Source organism: Amblyomma maculatum, chromosome 1 (assembly GCF_055883805.1).
Source record: "Amblyomma maculatum isolate TAMU_Amacu chromosome 1, ASM5588380v1, whole genome shotgun sequence".
Classification (NCBI taxonomy): domain Eukaryota; kingdom Metazoa; phylum Arthropoda; class Arachnida; order Ixodida; family Ixodidae; genus Amblyomma; species Amblyomma maculatum.
In genome coordinates this window covers 203,390,939-203,409,736 of record NC_139344.1, presented here as the reverse complement: position 1 = coordinate 203,409,736, position 18,798 = coordinate 203,390,939, and the positions used below count along the sequence as shown (strand labels likewise).

The following is an 18,798-nucleotide window of genomic DNA, read 5'->3' as shown; positions in this document are numbered from 1 at the left end:
AACTATAGTTGCCATGGGCGCTTCCATTTCACCTTTGCTGTGGCCATCGCCAATGAAAGCACTGTTTCCGCTTGCTTGCTTCATTCCAGTTCGAAGCAAAGTTTCGCGCGTGGCGATAAGCTTCAACATTGCGTCACAGCCGATCGAGCATTCAATTGCTTGCCAGGGAACAGCGTTTCAAAAGTCTCATTTTAGTACTTTGATCTTTAAAATGTGTGTGTGTGTGTGTGTGTGTGTGTGTGTGTGTGTGTGTGTGTGTGTGTGTGTGTGTGTGTGTGTGTGTGTGTGTGTGTGTGTGTGTGTGTGTGTGTGTGTGTGTGTGTGTGTGTGTGTGTGTGTGTGTGTGTGTGTGTGTGTGTGTGTGTGTGTGTGTGTGTGTGCGCGCGCGCGTAATATAGTTCAGCGTTTTCGGAATGTGTAGCGAACAGATAACATTCGCTGGCCGTTGCATCAGACCACTACGCCATTGTCTCATTCAGACTAATATCTCGCTGCTGACAATACCTCGCGCTTTACCGCGAAGCGGGAATGATGCGGGAGGAGTCCTCTCCCTAAGCCCCATCCTAGTGTCTTGCTCTGCGCCTTAGATGTCGTCTTCATCAGCTTCCATCTGTGCGCAGGTTGGTCCAAGAACACGCGGGAATTTGCACATATAAGCCGAAATTTGAACGCTTGACAACTTGACTGTCAACAGCAGCAACCTACAGTTATTTACGGCTGGAGATTTGAACACGTTTCAATTACCACTGGGTTGCGTTAATGTAGTTAAAAAGATCTAAAAATGTCATTTTCAACGGCGACTGTGGACTTGCTTGCGGCTCGCGCCAGCACCGGGTGACCGGCTGGCTTTGTATAGCGTGGGCGTGACCGGCAAAGCGGAGGGCCCCCGCCAGGACTCCGTACTTCGTAGACGTACAGCCCTTTGTCAAAAGTTTATGGAGGGTCTACTTATGAGCCATAACTATGTGGCTCGTAATGCATTCCCAGGTTTCCAAACTGCAAGAAGGCAAGAAGATTTTGTAGCGAGAGCTACAATGGCCACAGTCTCACAATTTCGCCGTGCCTGTCCGAAGAGCGAAGAAAGAAGTCGTGGGAGGCTGACATGGCCGAGCACTAACTGGACGTTGGACTTCCTGACATTACGTATGGCAGGAGCTCGGGCCTCTCCTTTCATATGGGAGGGGGTGATATCAGCCTACCAAAATATTTGAATTCACGTTATCCCTAGGCTACGCAGGCACGTTCATAGGGCTCTGTTAAAGCGGGGCTTTATATGTTGGCTGCTAGGTACGCTATCGCGTTATCACGAAGGTGGTAGTGAAAACACAGAGAAAGAGTTGCCGTAGTGGAGGCTTCGGACCACCGTGCAACAGCCGCTTTCGCCTTATCGCACTTTAGTGGTCAAAAGTGCCCCCTATGGCATAAATAAAGCTGAAACCATAAGTAAACTACTATGGGCAATAGTCATGTCTTTACTTTCAGGCCGAACCTAAGCGTAGCCATGCAGATAGCTCTCGCGTAACTCCAGGTTTAACCACAAGCTAAATCATAGCTAATTTCTGCGTCCTACCCTCTCAATGGCTAGGACTTCTACGATTGTTAGTCATGGTATACGGTTTAAAAGCAAACCCTCTGGGCTGTAGACTTTTGACAAAGGCTGTACATATTGAACGTGAATATGTGAGACCGACAAGTGTTGGGTTCAAGACCGCGCAGTGCAGGTAGTGTTGGGTTCAAGAGCGCGCAGTGCAGGTAGGTTTTGAGGCAAGGCGGCCTCAGTGCCAGGCCCCCGCAGTATGTATCGCGCAAGCGGAATTAAGGAGGCGTCGGACGCCTGCCAAAGGCAAAGGAGCCGCGTATGTGTTTCACGAGCAGTTCCAGGACGGCGCGCTTGGTCGAGTCGGTCATTCGGCTTGGCACTCTTATATGTATACGCTGCAGAGAGGTTCGCCGAATTTCTCGTTACTTTGCCGTAGCTGTGGTTGCAACTTCGCTGCTTTCTTCAACACAAGTCCTTTTACCCTTTATTTGAAAGCCCTCGGCTTAAATTCATCCGGCGTAGTTACTTATGCATCGCCAGAGCCGCGCGGTTTCAAACCGATCGTCCTGCTAACTAGGTGGCTGAATTGCAGTGGCGGGGCCTAAGCGGCGCACTTTCGGGTGCATTCAAGTACGCAGAGTAATGATGCATATCTGCGTCTGCTGCGCGGCTCTGTTTTTCTTGCGCAAATCGACTTGAGACAGTCGGGGAACCATGATGACATGCATTGAATCCTTGGGCACCCTTTTCTAAACGACAGCGCGCCCGTTGGCACGCGACGGCTATTATTGACTTGTCCTTCCTGCTTTCGTTCGAACAGCGGTACTTCCGCGGCAACCTCTTCTGCTAGGCTTCTGTACACTAATGTGCGTCTTTAGGAAGACCCTGTGTGCATCGCCCTTGCTCGATGTAGCTGTCATGTCCGCATGCTGAAGCGTTTCGAGGGTGCATGCAGTCCGCCCAGGCTTCACTGAACCATCTCCCAGAAAAAGAAAAAAAAAATGCGAATTTCTTTTGAACCAGTTGGTTTTTGGAACACAACTGTAACCAGTTGGATTTAAAACCAATTAGTCAATTGATTTCACATGTAGTTGTTTTCACATGTAGTTGTTTTCAATGCTGTCCGAAAATATGTTCGTTCCAATCGCGTTTTCTCCGTGGAGTGCAGAGGGTCGGCAGCCTTTGCCAACATTTTTTTTACAAGGCCGCGGGAATCGAAACTAGACAATTGCTCGCTTTTATAACAGTAAAGCTAAGCAAACACGCCCACATCACACAAAGAGAGCATAAAGCTCAATATGCACACATTCCTCACAAAACACTCTCTTCCATTCATACCAGGTGTTTGAAGGAAGCTGGCCACTAATTTTTCATGATAGGCTTTTTTGGGATATAAAGGCGGCTTGTGCGGCACAACGGACATCAGAGGGCAGGGGAATAAAGTTGACTTATAAGTTGGTTAACTAATTTTTGATAACTTTTCAACGATTATATTTGGCTGCCTAGTTGCATTTAGGGATTTGTAACCGGTCATTATTAATTTTGTTTTCAAATCTGCGCCAACACCGGTGCAACTGTGCTGCGCAGAAGCCGCCTTCATATCTCAAATAGAGCTTATTTTTAAGAATTTGTGGCCGGCTTCATTGAACCAGCTGGTATACTTAATTCATGGGGGACGATGAAAATCGAGCGGGTTGCCGTAGCATTCGACGCTGCTGCGCTAAAGCGAGACAGAACGAACGTCAAAGAAAGCAGAAGCAAAACTATCGCCAACCGGACGAGCGCGCTTGTCTAAAGACGAATGGTAGACGGCGCAAAGTAAACCTTTGGTTACGCCCGTCATTTTGACGCCGATAGCATGCTGTACAGATTCATTAAAGGAAAAACTGCGCGCCTTAGCGGTGGCGAAACTGGTCCATTGAGGCAGCCACCCTGGGCACATATCTGCTTTCCAGCTAGTTCTTATACCGGAATCGCATGTAGACAGCGACGGTTCGACGGAATGCATCGCGCGAAGTACCGGGCTGTGTAGCTACAGCACCATTTCTGAAGTGCTTGTGGGGAGGGACCAGTTATGTGACCATGTCTCAGCCAGACTTCTGCGATGATGGCAAGAGTGGCTGCAACCATTGAGGCAAAAAGAACTGAGAGAGCATGACGTCACGGGGCCAACCTTCCTAAGCCAAGTGCTCGGGAAGCCGTTCCCTCTCCCGTTTTTTCGCTCTCCGAGTCAGTCCCTAAAGCTTTGATGTCGGTATGTTTTAGTGCGCGCGGCGGACCCTGCGCGGAGCCGAATCGCGCACGCGCGCGCGTGCAGCGGTAGTAGATATCACCGCACGCTATCACGTGGTCTAATCACGTGGGGACCGACTCGCTCCCTTTTATTTTTTATGACTAGGCTTCAAGGGTATTGCCGCGCGCTCCCAGTATTTTTTTTTTCCTTCGTGGCTGTAACAGATCTGCTATCTTTCAAACTGGACGCCATGCTCCCTAATCTTATTAAAGCGATAGCTCTGCGACAGGTACGAACCAGGGGACCGCGTGGCACTCAAGCTCAGTCAAGGTCGAAATCTCGCTTTGGCGAACTGGAACCATGTTTGACCACATGACTAACTGACCGCTTTAATAATTACGATTAATAATTGTCCATTATGGCACGCCAAGTCATATTCCGTTCGATATTTGTCCGGTATAATTACACTGGACGAACTGTAGACCTTTATTGTATTTAATTGATGAAAATTGACCTTTATGCTACAGCATCATCGGCTGTCATTGAACAGCTTATATCGAGTATTATTGCCCTGGACTAATTGCATTAATTATTGTTAATTAGTTTTGATTGAAACGAACTTCACAGCGTCAAGTGACATCGTTGGATAGCTTATGTTCCGTATAGTGCACTAGACTAATTGTTGATCTCAATTACCGTTAGTCAATTGGAATTGAAAATTGAACTTTATGCTACAGAATCAAATAATGTCATTAGATAGCTTATGACGAGTAAAATTGCATTTGACAAGTGTTAGGTGTAATTACCATTGATTAGTTGATTGTGATTAAAACTGAACTTCAAGCTACAGCTTCAAGTCATATATCATTGGATAGCTTATATCGAGTATGATTTCCTTGTAGCGAAAAGCAACGCGCCCGTGTGCTGTGCGGCATCAGTCCACGTTAAAGAACCCCTGGTGGTCGAAATTTCCGGAGTCCTCCACATCGGCGTCTCTCATAGCCTGAGTCGCTTTGGGACGTTAAACCCAACAAAACCAATGATTTCCTTGTACTAATTGTAAGTCGTAATTGCCATTAATTAGGTAATTGTAGTTAGGTATACAGAACATTAATCTACAATGTCGTCAGTCACATATTGAAAAGGTTTCGATGAGTAGAATCCGAAATTATATACCGGGTGTTCAAGCTAAATTTAGCCAAGGGTTAAAAATAAAACAGAGGTAGGCCAGAGAAACCACTTGTATACAGCTGCCAGCCATCCGGCAGGCATTTTTTTTAAATTTTGGAATCAACTAATTCGTAATTAAGAATTTTTTTGAATTTACTACCTATTGCCTTTAGAAAATAAATCTGATTTTCAAAATGGGAGAGCACGTTCTGCAACCCCATTTCATTTATTTCCGGTAAAGAAAGCCTCACGTGTTTTTTTTTTTTTTTCAAGCTCTAAAGAAAACCCGCGGAATACAAAATATCACGTGACTAACTCGTTCTTGCGCTACGATTGTGGTGCTCTCATTCGTGGTTTGAGTGAACGAAATGAGCTGCGGCCGTGACTTGACAGCTCAGTTTCAGCGGTAGGCTGATATGTGGCGATGGTTGCAGCGAGCGTGGTGAGCTGGCTGCAACTAGCACCGTTCGTGGGCCGACTGCTTGAAGCGAAGAAACCGTCGCAGACACACCGCTGCAACGGGCCGTGGAGCTGATTTCGTTCACAGAAGCCCCTGTCCATACCCCTGTTGAGAGCAGCACAATCATGGCGCGCGAACGCGCCAGTCACGTGATAGTTTTGTTTGTATTTTTCGGGCTTCCTTTAAAGCTTGGAAAAAAAGATACACGTGAGGCTTTAAATAGAATGGCGGTTTCAAAAGGTACCCTCCAACTTTGCAAATCGCAATAGTTAGCAAATTAGAAAAATTACCTTAATTACTAATCAGTTAATTTCAATATATAAAAAAATTGCGTGTGGTGCGCCAGATGGCTGGCAGCTGTATACAGGTGGTATCTCTGGCCTACCTAAAACGCTTTATTTTTTAACCCTTGGCTAAAGTTACCTTCGACACCCTGTACGATCATACAGCTTATACCGCTAGATCGTGAGTGTATCCAGGGTTAAAACCCTCTGAATTTTTTTTCTTTTTATTCTCCACTTACAAAGTATTCACAACTGGAATATCATATGTTAATATGCATTTCTGAATTTAGCTTTGTAAGTCAACTGGGCATAAAACTTCCTGGTCAACGGGATGCTTTCTGGCGGCATGCATGTATGTACTGATGTGAGGTCGCAGTGGTGACAGAGCAGAAATTGTAGTCGTATTTGGTGAAGCAATTACCTCTATTGAAAACTCTGGTTAGATTAAGTGAACTTAACTACGAATAATTGCAGCCGTCCTGTTTAGCGCAGAAATCCCATAACATACAATTAGGCGAAATGAAAGCATGTGTGAAATTGCACGTTTCGAAAGCAATTACCGTTAAGTGCTTGTTCATTCGTACGTCAAAGGACCAGTAAGGATGTTCGAATCATCCGAATGTTTGTATTATCGAATGACACGGGGAAAAAAATTAGATGGGTTCAACGCTGCTGAACCGACCGAATGTGCCGCGAAAGCGGCTGCAGATCCAGAGTACCCGGCTGCGAAGCGGACCGCCGGCAGGTACATTTCGGTGGGGGAAAAATGGAGAGGCGTCCGTGTGCTGTGCGATATCAGTGCAGGTTTAAGATCTCCAGGTGGTCGAATTACTCCGCTGTAGGCGGAATCCACTTTCATGCCCTGCGCATGCGATGCCGGCAGATGCTTTCTTGCTCCACTCGGTCAGCTCCGCGGCGGCGCGAGCATGCCAAGTGCGGAAACTACCCTTCTCTCCGTGCCGGTCTGCTGGGATGCCGCTACCCTCCTCCTCCTCCTCTCTGTAGCGAGCGCAGCGGCGGAACACTCGTGGAACCGCGCAATTGGTTGCCATGGTAACGGCGCATGCGCAGTAGTGGCCTTTTGGAGGCACCGGCGAAATGCGCCAGCCTAGCCCAGTGTAGCTCAGCTTGCTATGCTAAGCTTTCACTACAAAATGTCAAGATCTGCTCGTGTGACTATATATTTGTTTGGTGAAAGACTGATGAACGGGCACTTAATTTTGAGGTAACAGCGCGGCAGTGGTTTTTTTTTTTTTTTTTTTTTCACGTTTTTATCGATGCTTTATTGCTGCATATTGTCGAGAACATCGAAGCAGAATATTCATAAGTGTCGACGTTGTTTCTGATGGGGCTTCACCGCACGAACAGACAACTCTCTGTGGCTATGTAGCCAAGGCTTCGGGAGCGGAACTTCCCCTACACCAATTATGTCAGGCACGTTCAGGCATATCTGGTATCCGTTATGGTTTAGATATCAGTTCTGCGTTTACGGTTAATTACTAGTTTTCGACCTGCCAACTACACGCAGAAATATGTTCTTCACGTCACTGAAGGCCTATGCGAACATAAATTCGCGACTAATCAATAGCCCACACAACGTAAGTACAGCATTTGTCGAAGGTTTGCTTCTAAGATTTAGCATTTATGGAAGCCTACTCATCGGAGAGGGCAGGACCAAATTATAGAGCATTACTTCTTGTGACATGGAGCATGGAGGAAATGCATTGCAAGCTACATGGTGTAGCTCATACAGAAGCAAACCCCTGTCGGCTCTATAAACCTTGACAAAGGATGTATTACGTTGTCAAAACAAGCGCATTGCGAAAGCGTGTGGGAACTGGCGTGGAGAGAAAGGGGCATAATCTTGATTTAATAATAAGGTTAGCTCCGTTATGCTATATGGTATTCCAGATAAGTATCCATGAAATTTTTGGAGGGACATTAAGGCTGCTGCTGCGGAGTGAGCTGGTGCGTTTCGGCCAACGTTCTTAGATCTAAGAACGTTGGTTTTGACTCTGTAGCCTTCGCCGCATAGACAATGTTATGACTCAATGCGAGAAGGAACTGCCGAAGTCACGTGGACGGAAGCCTAATAAACGGCTTAGCGGCGTCGTAGCGGCGAGATAAAAAAAAAAAGGGGGGGGGGGGCATGAAATCATCAACAGGTCCATTAGCTCTATGATTAGTACCCCAACCGCTTTCAATATGCCAGCTTGTGCTAGCTGGTAGTCGCTAGCAGAGTCTCTGTCCCTGCGGACTCGCGGTGTTCAGAAAAGCGAAACCGAAACTATGCGGTCGGACTGCTCTTGCACGGCCGCTCAGTGGAGACGCACTTGGCTTTGGGGCCGTCTATTCATCGTCACGCGTGCCGTCGCGCGCTCTTCAGAGGTGCATCAACGACCTTGCCGCACTGAACTCTGGTTTTAATTAAGTAGGGCTATTTCGATTATCTGTTGCCGACCATCATAGCTGGATACGGCAACCCAAGGGACCAAGGGAGCCCATTCGAGTTAACCTACGCGAAACCCATATCGTCTTAATTAGAGAGTGTCTGATGCCATAGACTAGACTTGCATGAGTTCTGGCCAGTACCAAGGTAGCAGGTTGAATTATCCAGATTTCCAAACGTATGGGGTTCGAATTAACCAGCTTTTACTGTACACATTATACTGCATTGAACCTGTGTGACTTTCAGCAGTATCGGTGCTGCCTACTTGTGCAGCATGTTCAAGCATTTTTGTTTTTCATACTTGAAATTATCTTTTCTCTTTTGCATGCCCAATAAGAGTGACCTGGTGTTATCCACTTGACCAACAATGTAGTTTATTGAAAGGTAGTGCTGGCATGCTGAATGTCATGCAAATTTACTTTGCTCCTTAGGTGTACATCCCTAAAGGAGTATGTAAGACATTAGTGTACATGGATCACCACATGGTATTTGCTTATGACCAATAATGATTTTTTTTTTCTCCCTGCCAGCACACGTCGCTACAGAAGATAACTTACAATCATTTCAAAAGCTTTTGCAATAAAACTCTGTGTAATAGCTTATTTAATATTAGCTGTTGTAATTCTTTGTGCTTTTTTTTGCTATATTTTGGTTATGAAGTGTGTTGTGTGAATTTTAGTTGTTAAAGTGTTATTGCTGTATTTTTGTTGTGTGTGTTTGTGCCCCCCCCCCCCCCACACACACACACTTCTATGTAATACCCTCGCAAGAGGGCCTTTAGTGTACTGGAAATAAATCAAGTTGACCTCAGTTGCTATTCATGCTTTAAAAATGTCATTTGGTGAAAATACTTTTTCTTTTTTCATCGTATTAGTTGAAACAACTAAACTGGCTCAGATAGCGGACCTGTGGATCTTCTCTGTGGAGACTTCATTGCACTTGCACACTGGTTTATTACTACATTACTATATTATATTGCTGGCTATATGACTGGTACATTATTACATATATTGATGGTGTAGCCTATTAAAAGAATGTATGCACTTTTGTGGTTGTAAATGTTGGTTACAGTGGCCTATAATTTGAGCCACTTCGTTGACTTGGTGCCACTACAGGCCAAAATGCGCCAAGAGCTTTTCCAATTCCTTGTGTACCAACAGCTTTCACTCTGTTATCCGCAGGTCCTTCAAATTGGGCCAAGAGGTTTCCAAAGGCAGCTGGAGACAAGCAGTCTCCTATCGATATTGTGCGCAGCGATGTGCAGCAGGATCCCTTTCTGACTGAGAACCCACTGCGGTGGACATACACTGGCCTGCAGTGCACCAGCCTGCTCAACACTGGCTCTGGGTGGCGAGTTGATGTCGTTGCACCAGGACCTAGTTGGTGACCTTTCTATTTGTTTTTGCATGCCTGTGAAGATATTTTGTAGGCCTGGTGGAGCTTTTGCGTGGGTTCAGTGGGCCTTAGGCAATGATTCGCATATTACATAAGGACATTGCTTTCTCACGAGTTTGATGAAGAAAGGAAAGAGAAGAAAGTTGTAATTTGCTATTTATTGCCGGTATGCGCCACTGAGTCTGAGCCCAACCCATGCGAACCATGAAGGAAAATGTGGCGCTTTCTGCAAAGGTTCCATTTCTGCTTGCTTTACCAGAGGCTAAATGACCATGTCAAACAGTCAAGAGGATATGATGGTAGTTGCTTGAGGTAACGTAGTGGGGTGCAGTTTGCAACTGAAATCAGTGTTTCATTGGCAGTGTTTGCATATGCTTGAAGAAAGCATGTGGATCAATAGCCTTGCCTTCCAGCTTGCTCAACATGGTCATGCTTTTTAAAGTTATTTTTGTGTTGTGTACACACAATTGCACGTAGTGCTTGCACTGATCCTTTTTGTCTTTCCCCTACCACTGATTAGAAGGGAGGACAGAACATGAAGGTGTATTGTGCGGGTGCTTCCCATGAGTATTGGATTCTATATAGGACCTTCTTGAATTGTACTGATAAAGCCTCCGCATGGGAGCTGAAACATTTCTGCCCTTTTCAAATTGTGGTTGGCCTGTATGTACTACTTTTTTTTTTGCAATCTATCCCAACACAGACAAGCTTTTGTCTAAGTCCACTTTGCTTTTCATCGCTGATATACGACATAACTAATCTTCATATTGGATCTGAAAGGAAATGAAAGGGAAAGACTGTCTCATGGCTTGTGGCAGGCTTTTGTACCAGTGTGCTACAAAAGCATGCTTGCAGATAGCAAATCTGGTGCTGTGTAGGCTCTTTGGAAAAGAAAGGGCAAGCGTGGAACTGACAGTTGTGTAGACAATAGCACTGTGGCCCTTGTTGTGTCTTAGCAGTAGTTCCCTTGAGACTATAGTTCAAGGCTAGTGTCATTGGCTGCTGCATACTTCCAGTGCATTTTTTTTTGTTCTTTTGCAATAAATGACAGCATTCCACAGACTTTCATCGAACCTTCACTTTACTGCTATGAACGTTATGAAGATGTCAAAACTTACAATTTGTCAAAGCTTGCAAGTGTTCAGGAAGGCTTGGTTGCAGGCCGGTCAGCATAGCATTGTGAAACTAGTGCGCTGGCAAATTAGCGGAAGTACAGACATATAAGAAAAAAGAACAAAAAGAAACGAGACATAACTTGAACTGTTTTGATGGAGGATGCATCACATGCAAGTTTTATATACAGGCCAAGAAAAAAAATGTCAAGAAAAAAAACGTGAAAAAAAGGCACTCGGCAGTAACAGGTTAGTGCTTAAATTAAAAATGCACGGAAGCAGAGTCGAGCCTTTTGTAAGCATTTCGATCTCTACCTTCAAAGGAAATGCTTGTTTGCACTTCCACGTATAACATGGTCCCCAACTACATGCAATGTGCTTCTATTTAAACGAGAGGGTATGCAAACACAAAAACAAAATGTTTGGACATTTGACTGCACAGTGTTGTGCAAATGTATTCCCATTTTTGACAAAAAGTGCATCCTTGACCCAATTGTGAGGCGTGGAAAGTGTGAAATCATAAAGCATACTGCATGGCATTACGAAATTAGCCTGCTGGAATGTTCAGTTTGCCATGAACGTTGCATGTTTTCTTGTGTTCTTCTCATATTAGCCTGCAAAATTTTGCCTAAATTTTATGTACCAAATGCTGCTTTTCTTCAGGAAATGCGAAGCCAATAAACCCAGTCAGACTGAGTAAGTACAAGCTGAAATGCCCATTATTTTTGTGCAGTGCCGTGTTCACAAAATCGCCCCTTTCAGTGCAAAAAATGGCCATTTTCAGCTTCTCTTGGTGTGCCTTCTTCACCACTAACGCATGTGTGCCTGCTTAGTTAGACTTACCAGATTCATTTGAATGTCATGCAGACCTTCGTGGAGGACCACTTCACAATAATTACCAGATGGTGCAGTTTCACAGCCACTGGGGCACCTGCAGCGAGACTGGCAGTGAGCACACCGTTGATGGAGAACACTATGCGGGCGAGGTAGGTTCCCCTGTTTGTTTTGCACACTGGACTGACATAACTGCTTCATGTTAGTTGTGCAAGTGTATTTACGCTGTACTGCACAGGCTGACCATCTTCTACTGCATATTGAAAGAGTAGAGGCTCCAAATTTTCACTGTGTGTTCTTTTGAAGTATCCATACAATATCGGCTAAGTGCATGCAGTGAATAATTTATAATGCAGTTTTTCCTCTCTCATGTTCCTATTTCAAAAGCTGAACATCAGCTATGTCACAGATGATTGGAGACAACACAGAGGTCACTTTAGGGTTACAGAAGCATCTGCTTGTTTGTTTTACTGCCAGCTCTTGGGGCAGACAGGCATAAAAGTGTAATAGTGCGCAACCAAAGATTTGGCCTCCTTTCTTAAATGCACACTCCAGTGATGACTAGAGGGTGGAGGTGTATGCATCGGAGCACCAGAGAAGGGATTTCTCTTATGTGGTGCTTTCTCGCCTCTCAAATTTTCGTGGTGCCTAATATGCGTGTCCTAAAGGAGTTGTGAAGCCTTGGAGAATTCAATGTGTACAAAGGACCAATCATGCGATTAAATCCGTTTATTGCATTCTTGAATGCTCGCTTAGCGTCTGCCTGTTTGAAACACAGAGCAATGAATAGCGAAAACTCACTATCATAGGGTAGTTCCCAGGACAATAAATGTTTCATTAACTTTGATTTTGAAGCTACTGAATGCAGTTCTTTATGCAGTTCTTGTTTGATTTGTTTGCTTCCTTAATTGAATGCCAGTTATGTGACTGGTCTAACGAATTCTTCAAGCAGAGGCTCGTTGATTAAATCTGATGGGACATTATTTTCTATGAGCACTGCTTCATCAATTCCTGCTCAGTACAAGTGCAATGACCTCTAAGGGTGGGTAGGCTTTGAAACTGAATTAGTTTTAAGCACATAAGGTGAGTAGGTGTGCAGTGATCAAGTGTGGGCTAATCAAGTGTGGGCTAAGTGTCACATAATTGAATATATATACTACTGCAACTTGCAATATATTTTGGAAAACCCTAGACTTGATTAGTGATAGGACAAGTTGGGCTTGCATAGGTGGCAGAATTACTGCAGCAGTGCGCATCATGACCGACTTGCTTGTATTAACTTGTTACCAGTGGATGGAACATGCACCTTCCCTTATACCGTTTTTAGGTGGTTGGCTGATTGTGTGCAAATATTTATCTGTATGTATGCATCCCGTCAACTTTCACTAACAATGTGATGAAAGTAGGGAAAATTTATGAAAAGGAGGTGCTGTATTGTTTACAGAAAAGAAAATGCATTGATCTCCATTGATCCAGAAATGAAATGCATTGTGAAAAGGCCAAAATGGTCAGTGCAAATTCCTTCCGCAGCTTCCTTGTCCGGTTCTTCCAGCTAGAATTGCCCTTAAAACTTCTCCTGGATGAAAGAAATTCTGTCCATGTCATTGAGAGTGGTGTGGCTCCAGCATGGCTTCAGAAAAAAGTTTGGACTGTGCACATTCAAACCCAATTTGTACCAAATTTTTACTTGCCACCCTAATTTCTCTACCAGTAATTCTAGAAAACTGTAAGATTCTGTTATATAAAATGTTGTGAACTTGCGTTTTATACCTTCTGGCTGAAATTAATATATCCTCTGGATGAATGTAATATTGGGCAGAGTGCATATGTGCATGCATGTATGCCGTATTTTTGTAGTGTGCAGCGGTACATTTCTTTAATAGCTTCGAGCTGGTTATGCTATGGCTATGATTATTATGGCTCCAATACAGCAAACATAAGCCACAGTGGCTATATACTATAGGTGCAATTAAATAGCTAGGAAAAGCATTGTGCTTCATCCATAGGTGCTGTTCATGTATTTCATTCCATCTCGACAGATATATATGGCTGCACTGTTGTTTTGGTGTCCCGTAACTTCATCCCTTCTGTTGCAGCAAGAATCTGTCACAACCTAGCTGGCAGGGAAGCAGTACAGCGCCAAGTATTCGAGGCGGATGCGTTAAAGGCCCTGTGCAATTATGTGCGCTGAAAGCTTGTGTTTATAGTTGGCAGTCGGCTCGGGGCATCTTGCCGCGGGTGTACGTGCCACCCATTACGTCGTGAAAGGTGGCATGCCGCCACGCTCAGCACAGCCAAGCCAATGCGCATGACTCTCCACCTATCCACCACACCAGTCCATCAAGAAGCTTCAGAATTTCTAGTCTTTGGATTTTATCTTGCTTTGGCTTGTGTTTGCCTGAGATAATACCAAATTGTGGCTCTAAAAAAAAAAAAAAAAAATGAAACTGACCTGCACGAAGTCTATGTGGTATTGATTGCATCCAAGTGCAAGGCTAAATGCAATTCTATGCATATTGTGCATTACCCCACGCAAACTAAAACCTTCTCTACACCTACCAAAAGAAGAGTGGTATGCATTAATATGTTCATTTTGCAGTTCAGCATTTCAAGGTATCGGCAAAGCAGATAGAAATATTACGTAACTGAGAACATGCTATTATCTTTTCGAGTTTTAGAAAACTGCAATTTTAGTATCTTTATTGATTGCTTTGTAAATGCTGATGCAGTTCGTGTTTGCCTTCTTGAAAAAAATAAAAGGAAAAATGAAATTGCAAACTGGCAAACTGGTTCATGCATTTGTGTTTATATAATCTTAAGATTCGTGTGCATGCCATGTGTACTTCCCATGTATCACTTGTAACCTTTGGCGAGAATTTGTTTAGTACTCTGGGGATGCAAATGCAGAATATCTTTGGAACTACCTAACATCATACAAACAAAAAGACATGCCAGAGTTTCTTTTTGCACAGCTCCATATGGTTCACTACAACGTTGACAAGTACAACAAAGCATCTGAAGCTGCCTGTTCCGACAAAGGGCTCACCGTGGTGGCTATTTTCTTCAAGGTAAGTGTTTACAGCTGCCATTTTAATTCATCTGACCAACTGCTATACTTTGCTAATATGGCTACAACTAGTGTGTGTACTTTGGCCACTGCTGCAATAAATGTTGATGCAGGTGACATTCTGTGGCTCAGCACAAAATGTGGTGCTGATTGTATTTCTCATGGTGCATAATCAAGGTTCTGCCACAGTCTGCATTATTACTATTTGCCTTGAAAGCTAGCAAAAATTTACAAGTGCTTCATGTACTAGCACCTAGTAGCTTATTTAGGCACTGGGTTGCTGCAAGGAAATGTTCTGCCACATCAGAAATTATTTTTCTTTTTCTTTTGGGTGAATTCTGAAGCATGCTTAACTGTCTTGATAGGTAAAACTTCCAGTTCACTTTTGTGGTTTCGTTGTGCATATCGGCATTCTAATTTGATTGGTCTCTCACACCCTTTGAAATGTTTTTTTTTCTGGCTGCTGCTGTTATTGCTTTTTCTCCTGTATTATTGCAAGCATATATAATCGAGCGATTCATCAGGCTTGAATTTGCCACAGTTATGCTGCTAACTTAATATTCTACTACTTTCTTGCTGCATACTATGCACATACTGAGCATAAAAAGACCTGCATTTTCTAGGTGGTATTCATAATGTTGTCCTTACAATCATTTACCCAGAAAAAAACTTTTCTTTTTTCAAGGATGTATTTGTTGTTTTTTAAAGGTATGCCTGCGTATGTGCGTGCATGTCTGCGCCAAGTTTTATTTTTTGAATTTATGCTTTGCTGCAGTTGTACCATACTTTATGTTGCAAAAACTTTTTCACGTATACTGGAAGGCAGTGTTTCATTTTGATTGTAGCACAGAAAATAGTTCACAACTTTTTCTGCAGAATTAAGTGTCCCCGATGTTCAAAAACTGCTGAGCCACGTTCGTAGTTTGCTATGTTCCATACTGCTTACCATTCTAACATGTCACAATTTTTTGTTGAATACATACTTCACTTTTCTTTTATTTTTTTTATTATTTTTTTTTTTTTCCAGGAAGGAAAGCCTCATCTTGAGCTGAAAAAGATTACCGATTGTATGTCAAAAGTGACCTTCAAAGGAATGAAATGTCCACTGGAGCAAGATATTGATATAAACTCAATAATTCCTGGTAAGAATCCAGTGTTATGGTGGCTTAGTGGCTGAGGTGCTGTATTAATGAGCACAGGGTTCTGGGTCTATGATTTGGCCCAGCAGCCAATAGTGTGTGCACCTTTAGTGCCCCAAGTAGTAAAAAAGGAGTCCAGAGCCTCCATTGTTAATTCACCACAGCGCATATTCAGATTTTAAGCTTCAAAAAATGAACAATAGGATTCGAAGTGTGTTGCTGGGCTCATTGGTACTGTCGAACATCGTGAAACCGCAGCGCTGGCAGAAGAGGATAAAGGGAGGATGCACATCAGTGCAGTTCAGACAATAGGAATATATTTAAGATATATTTATTGTAGCATGAAAACATGACCACTTTCTCACTGAATGGTTATTTCACATCATTCAATATTACATTGGGCAATTCATTCCAGAAAGTTAGCTGCACTGTAAACTTGTTATTGGTTTTGTGTAGTTGTATGTATTGGAGGGTTTAGGTAGAATGTTAATGAGCAGTGAACCTTGTGTTATGTTTAATGAAGTAGCATTTTACAAGTCAAGGATGATGATTTAGCTCTAGATATGCTATACCTAAACTGGTAAACACAAATACTGCACGTGTAAGGAAAGGGTTAAATATAGCTATTTTAGTGCCAGGTTTTATAGGTGTTCAGTGTGAAGATGACTGACATTAGCGCTGCCTCATCATGAGGCTCCAACACAAGGCATGGACTTGTAGGCGAGTTTATGGAATGAGTGTGCCTTTTTGTGCTCCACTTAATTCTGTCATTTGCAAACTTTAAGCTTTCTGACTGCGATTAAGTAGATGTGACATTAAACATGCGAGGCTTGCACTACAGCTGCGCATGATACCTTATTGTGCAAACCTGAACTTGCTTCTCACTTTCATCAGCTAACAGTTCATACTGGACGTATGAGGGCTCTCTGACTACACCACCTTGCTACGAGAGTGTCACCTGGATTGTCTTCAAAGAGCCTATTGAAGTGTCACGAGAACAGGCAAGTTTATCTTGTGTTTCATTTTTTTTTTCTTCAGGTACGCAAACCAAATGCTAAAGTATGTGTCAAGGCAGTTTCAAAATTTAAGGTTATCTCTATTAAAATGGCTCTGCTGTACCATTCACAGCAGTGTCATTTCAATTCTTCATTAGTGCACATCGATGAGCTACAGAACTTACCTAACAATATGTGAAATATTTTCCTTACTGGATTGCCTAACTGCACTTTAAAGGGGTGACAACTAATATTTAAGGAGACCTTTTTTTTATTTTTTTTTTACCCAGCAGAAGGAAGTGTGTGTGTGTGTGTGTGTGCAGTGGTTGCTTCAGAAACATTGCAGTTTTGGGAGACACTTATTTTTATCTCCTGATGATGAAAATAGTGATTGTACAATGGCAGAATTGCAAACAAAAAACAAATGCAGCTCCTGTGAAAAAGTCGTCTGTTTCAAGAACAGCTCATTTTGAGCCTCTCACACTCAATCTATATTTACTTACTGACATTCCTACAGTGCACAATGGGCATTATTGTAGGGAAGAAACTTAAATATATTGCGTGCAAGTAGCAATCCATTGATGCAGAATTACATCTTGAATGCCAGTGCATGCTTACACAAATGCTCCTAAAAAATATCAGTACCATATTTACGCGTATATAAGAGTTGGCGACTGCCCATCTTAACACAGCCCAGCCACACTAGTTTCTCTGGTGTTTGTTAAAAGGTCTACACAGTCATAGGCACGGAAAAAAAAGATTGCGCATGAAAATACAGAAATAATGGTGCATTATCACATGTTCTGAAATGTGCATGACTATTGAATGCAGCGAAGCTTCTGCCACGATAATGCACGCAAACTCCCATGCCGCATCGGCCGTTGTCACTGCTGGACCATCTCATCCCAGTTCGGTGCCCATTCGGCTGTCTTTGCTTTACTTACCCCATTTGATTCTTTCAGTGCCTTCTCTTTTTCAATGTCCCGCACCCTTCTTTCCATTTTCGCATCGCATTGTGTCCCCAAAGTTATTGAAAAGTTGGCTTCTCCCAACTGCTCGTGGGTCTTGCACTGAAGGTCACTGTAGCTATCTTCAGCAGCGACAAAAAAAAAGTCTTGTTATATATTCGTGTTATATATTATAACACAATACGTTCTGAAACCGATGAACTGAGGGGGAAAAAATTGGGGTACGCTCAAGTGTAGACACGATAGCGCCTTTAATCTCAACACCACCTTTAATTCCGCGAGTACTTATCTGAGGTACACTTGAATCCTTACCGAGAGCCAGACTACAACTTGATTAGAAGAGGAATGCTAAATGAGAGCAAAATGGCACCTTGAACACTGCACAAAGAATGGTTGCATCACAATTTTGATGCGAAATCATGTACATATTTTCTCCGACATCGTTTTTGTAGATTCTGGGTTACAGCGACACCTTTTCGACTGAATGAGCTGTATACACATTGTAAAAGCTTGCGTTATATTCGTGTAAATACGGTATAGTTGGCATCGGTACATGTCGCTACAATCTGGCTCCAATTCACAAGCGAGCAAGTCCAGACTGTAGTGGCATGTACTTATACAACAAGAATGCTACGAACGAGAATGGTAGAGTTGATGAATACTACAGTGCATTTTTATTGCAGTTATTATATGCATTTCTTAATGCAACAAGCACACTGTAGTGGTGGCAGTCTGTCATACATAACCTTGATACCTATATATAAGTCAGCAAATGTGTACAGAGTTCCAACTATCTGTGTAATATGCCGTACACCCATCAAAGCTTTCAAGAACTTGCAGGAAAGCATAATTTATTACTTAGTCTGAACTGTTTCATTTGTTTTAATTTTGTTGTTAACGTGCAGAAGTCTAGCCGCACTTTAACAGATTCCATTCCAAAACCACCATTCCAAAATGAAATTGTGCACATTAATATAGCAGTAACAGCTTTGGTAAAATAAGTCTGTTTTAACAAACTGCACAGTGTAAAAGCAATACTTAGGCAGCAAACAAGTGCATGGTAGTTTCACTAGTTTTCTGAATTTATCCTTGAAAGACTACAGCAAGCACACCTCGTGCACGAGTTCCTTCCACAGAATGTGGAACAGAGCC

General features: G+C 43.2%; 1 protein-coding gene across 3 annotated transcripts in view; it reads left to right on the top strand.

The window, feature by feature from the left end:
* CAH1 (carbonic anhydrase 1) overlaps positions 1 to 18,798 on the top strand; it is a 91,045-nt gene that overhangs the window by 69,003 nt on the left and 3,244 nt on the right. For all 3 annotated transcript variants that reach the window (XM_084590056.1, XM_084590057.1, XM_084590055.1), the window contains 5 exons: positions 9,318 to 9,515; positions 11,511 to 11,629; positions 14,450 to 14,545; positions 15,572 to 15,686; positions 16,578 to 16,684. In XM_084590056.1, the coding sequence (XP_084446182.1) occupies positions 9,318 to 9,515; positions 11,511 to 11,629; positions 14,450 to 14,545; positions 15,572 to 15,686; positions 16,578 to 16,684 (635 nt within the window). The remainder of the gene's footprint in view (positions 1 to 9,317; positions 9,516 to 11,510; positions 11,630 to 14,449; positions 14,546 to 15,571; positions 15,687 to 16,577; positions 16,685 to 18,798) is intronic.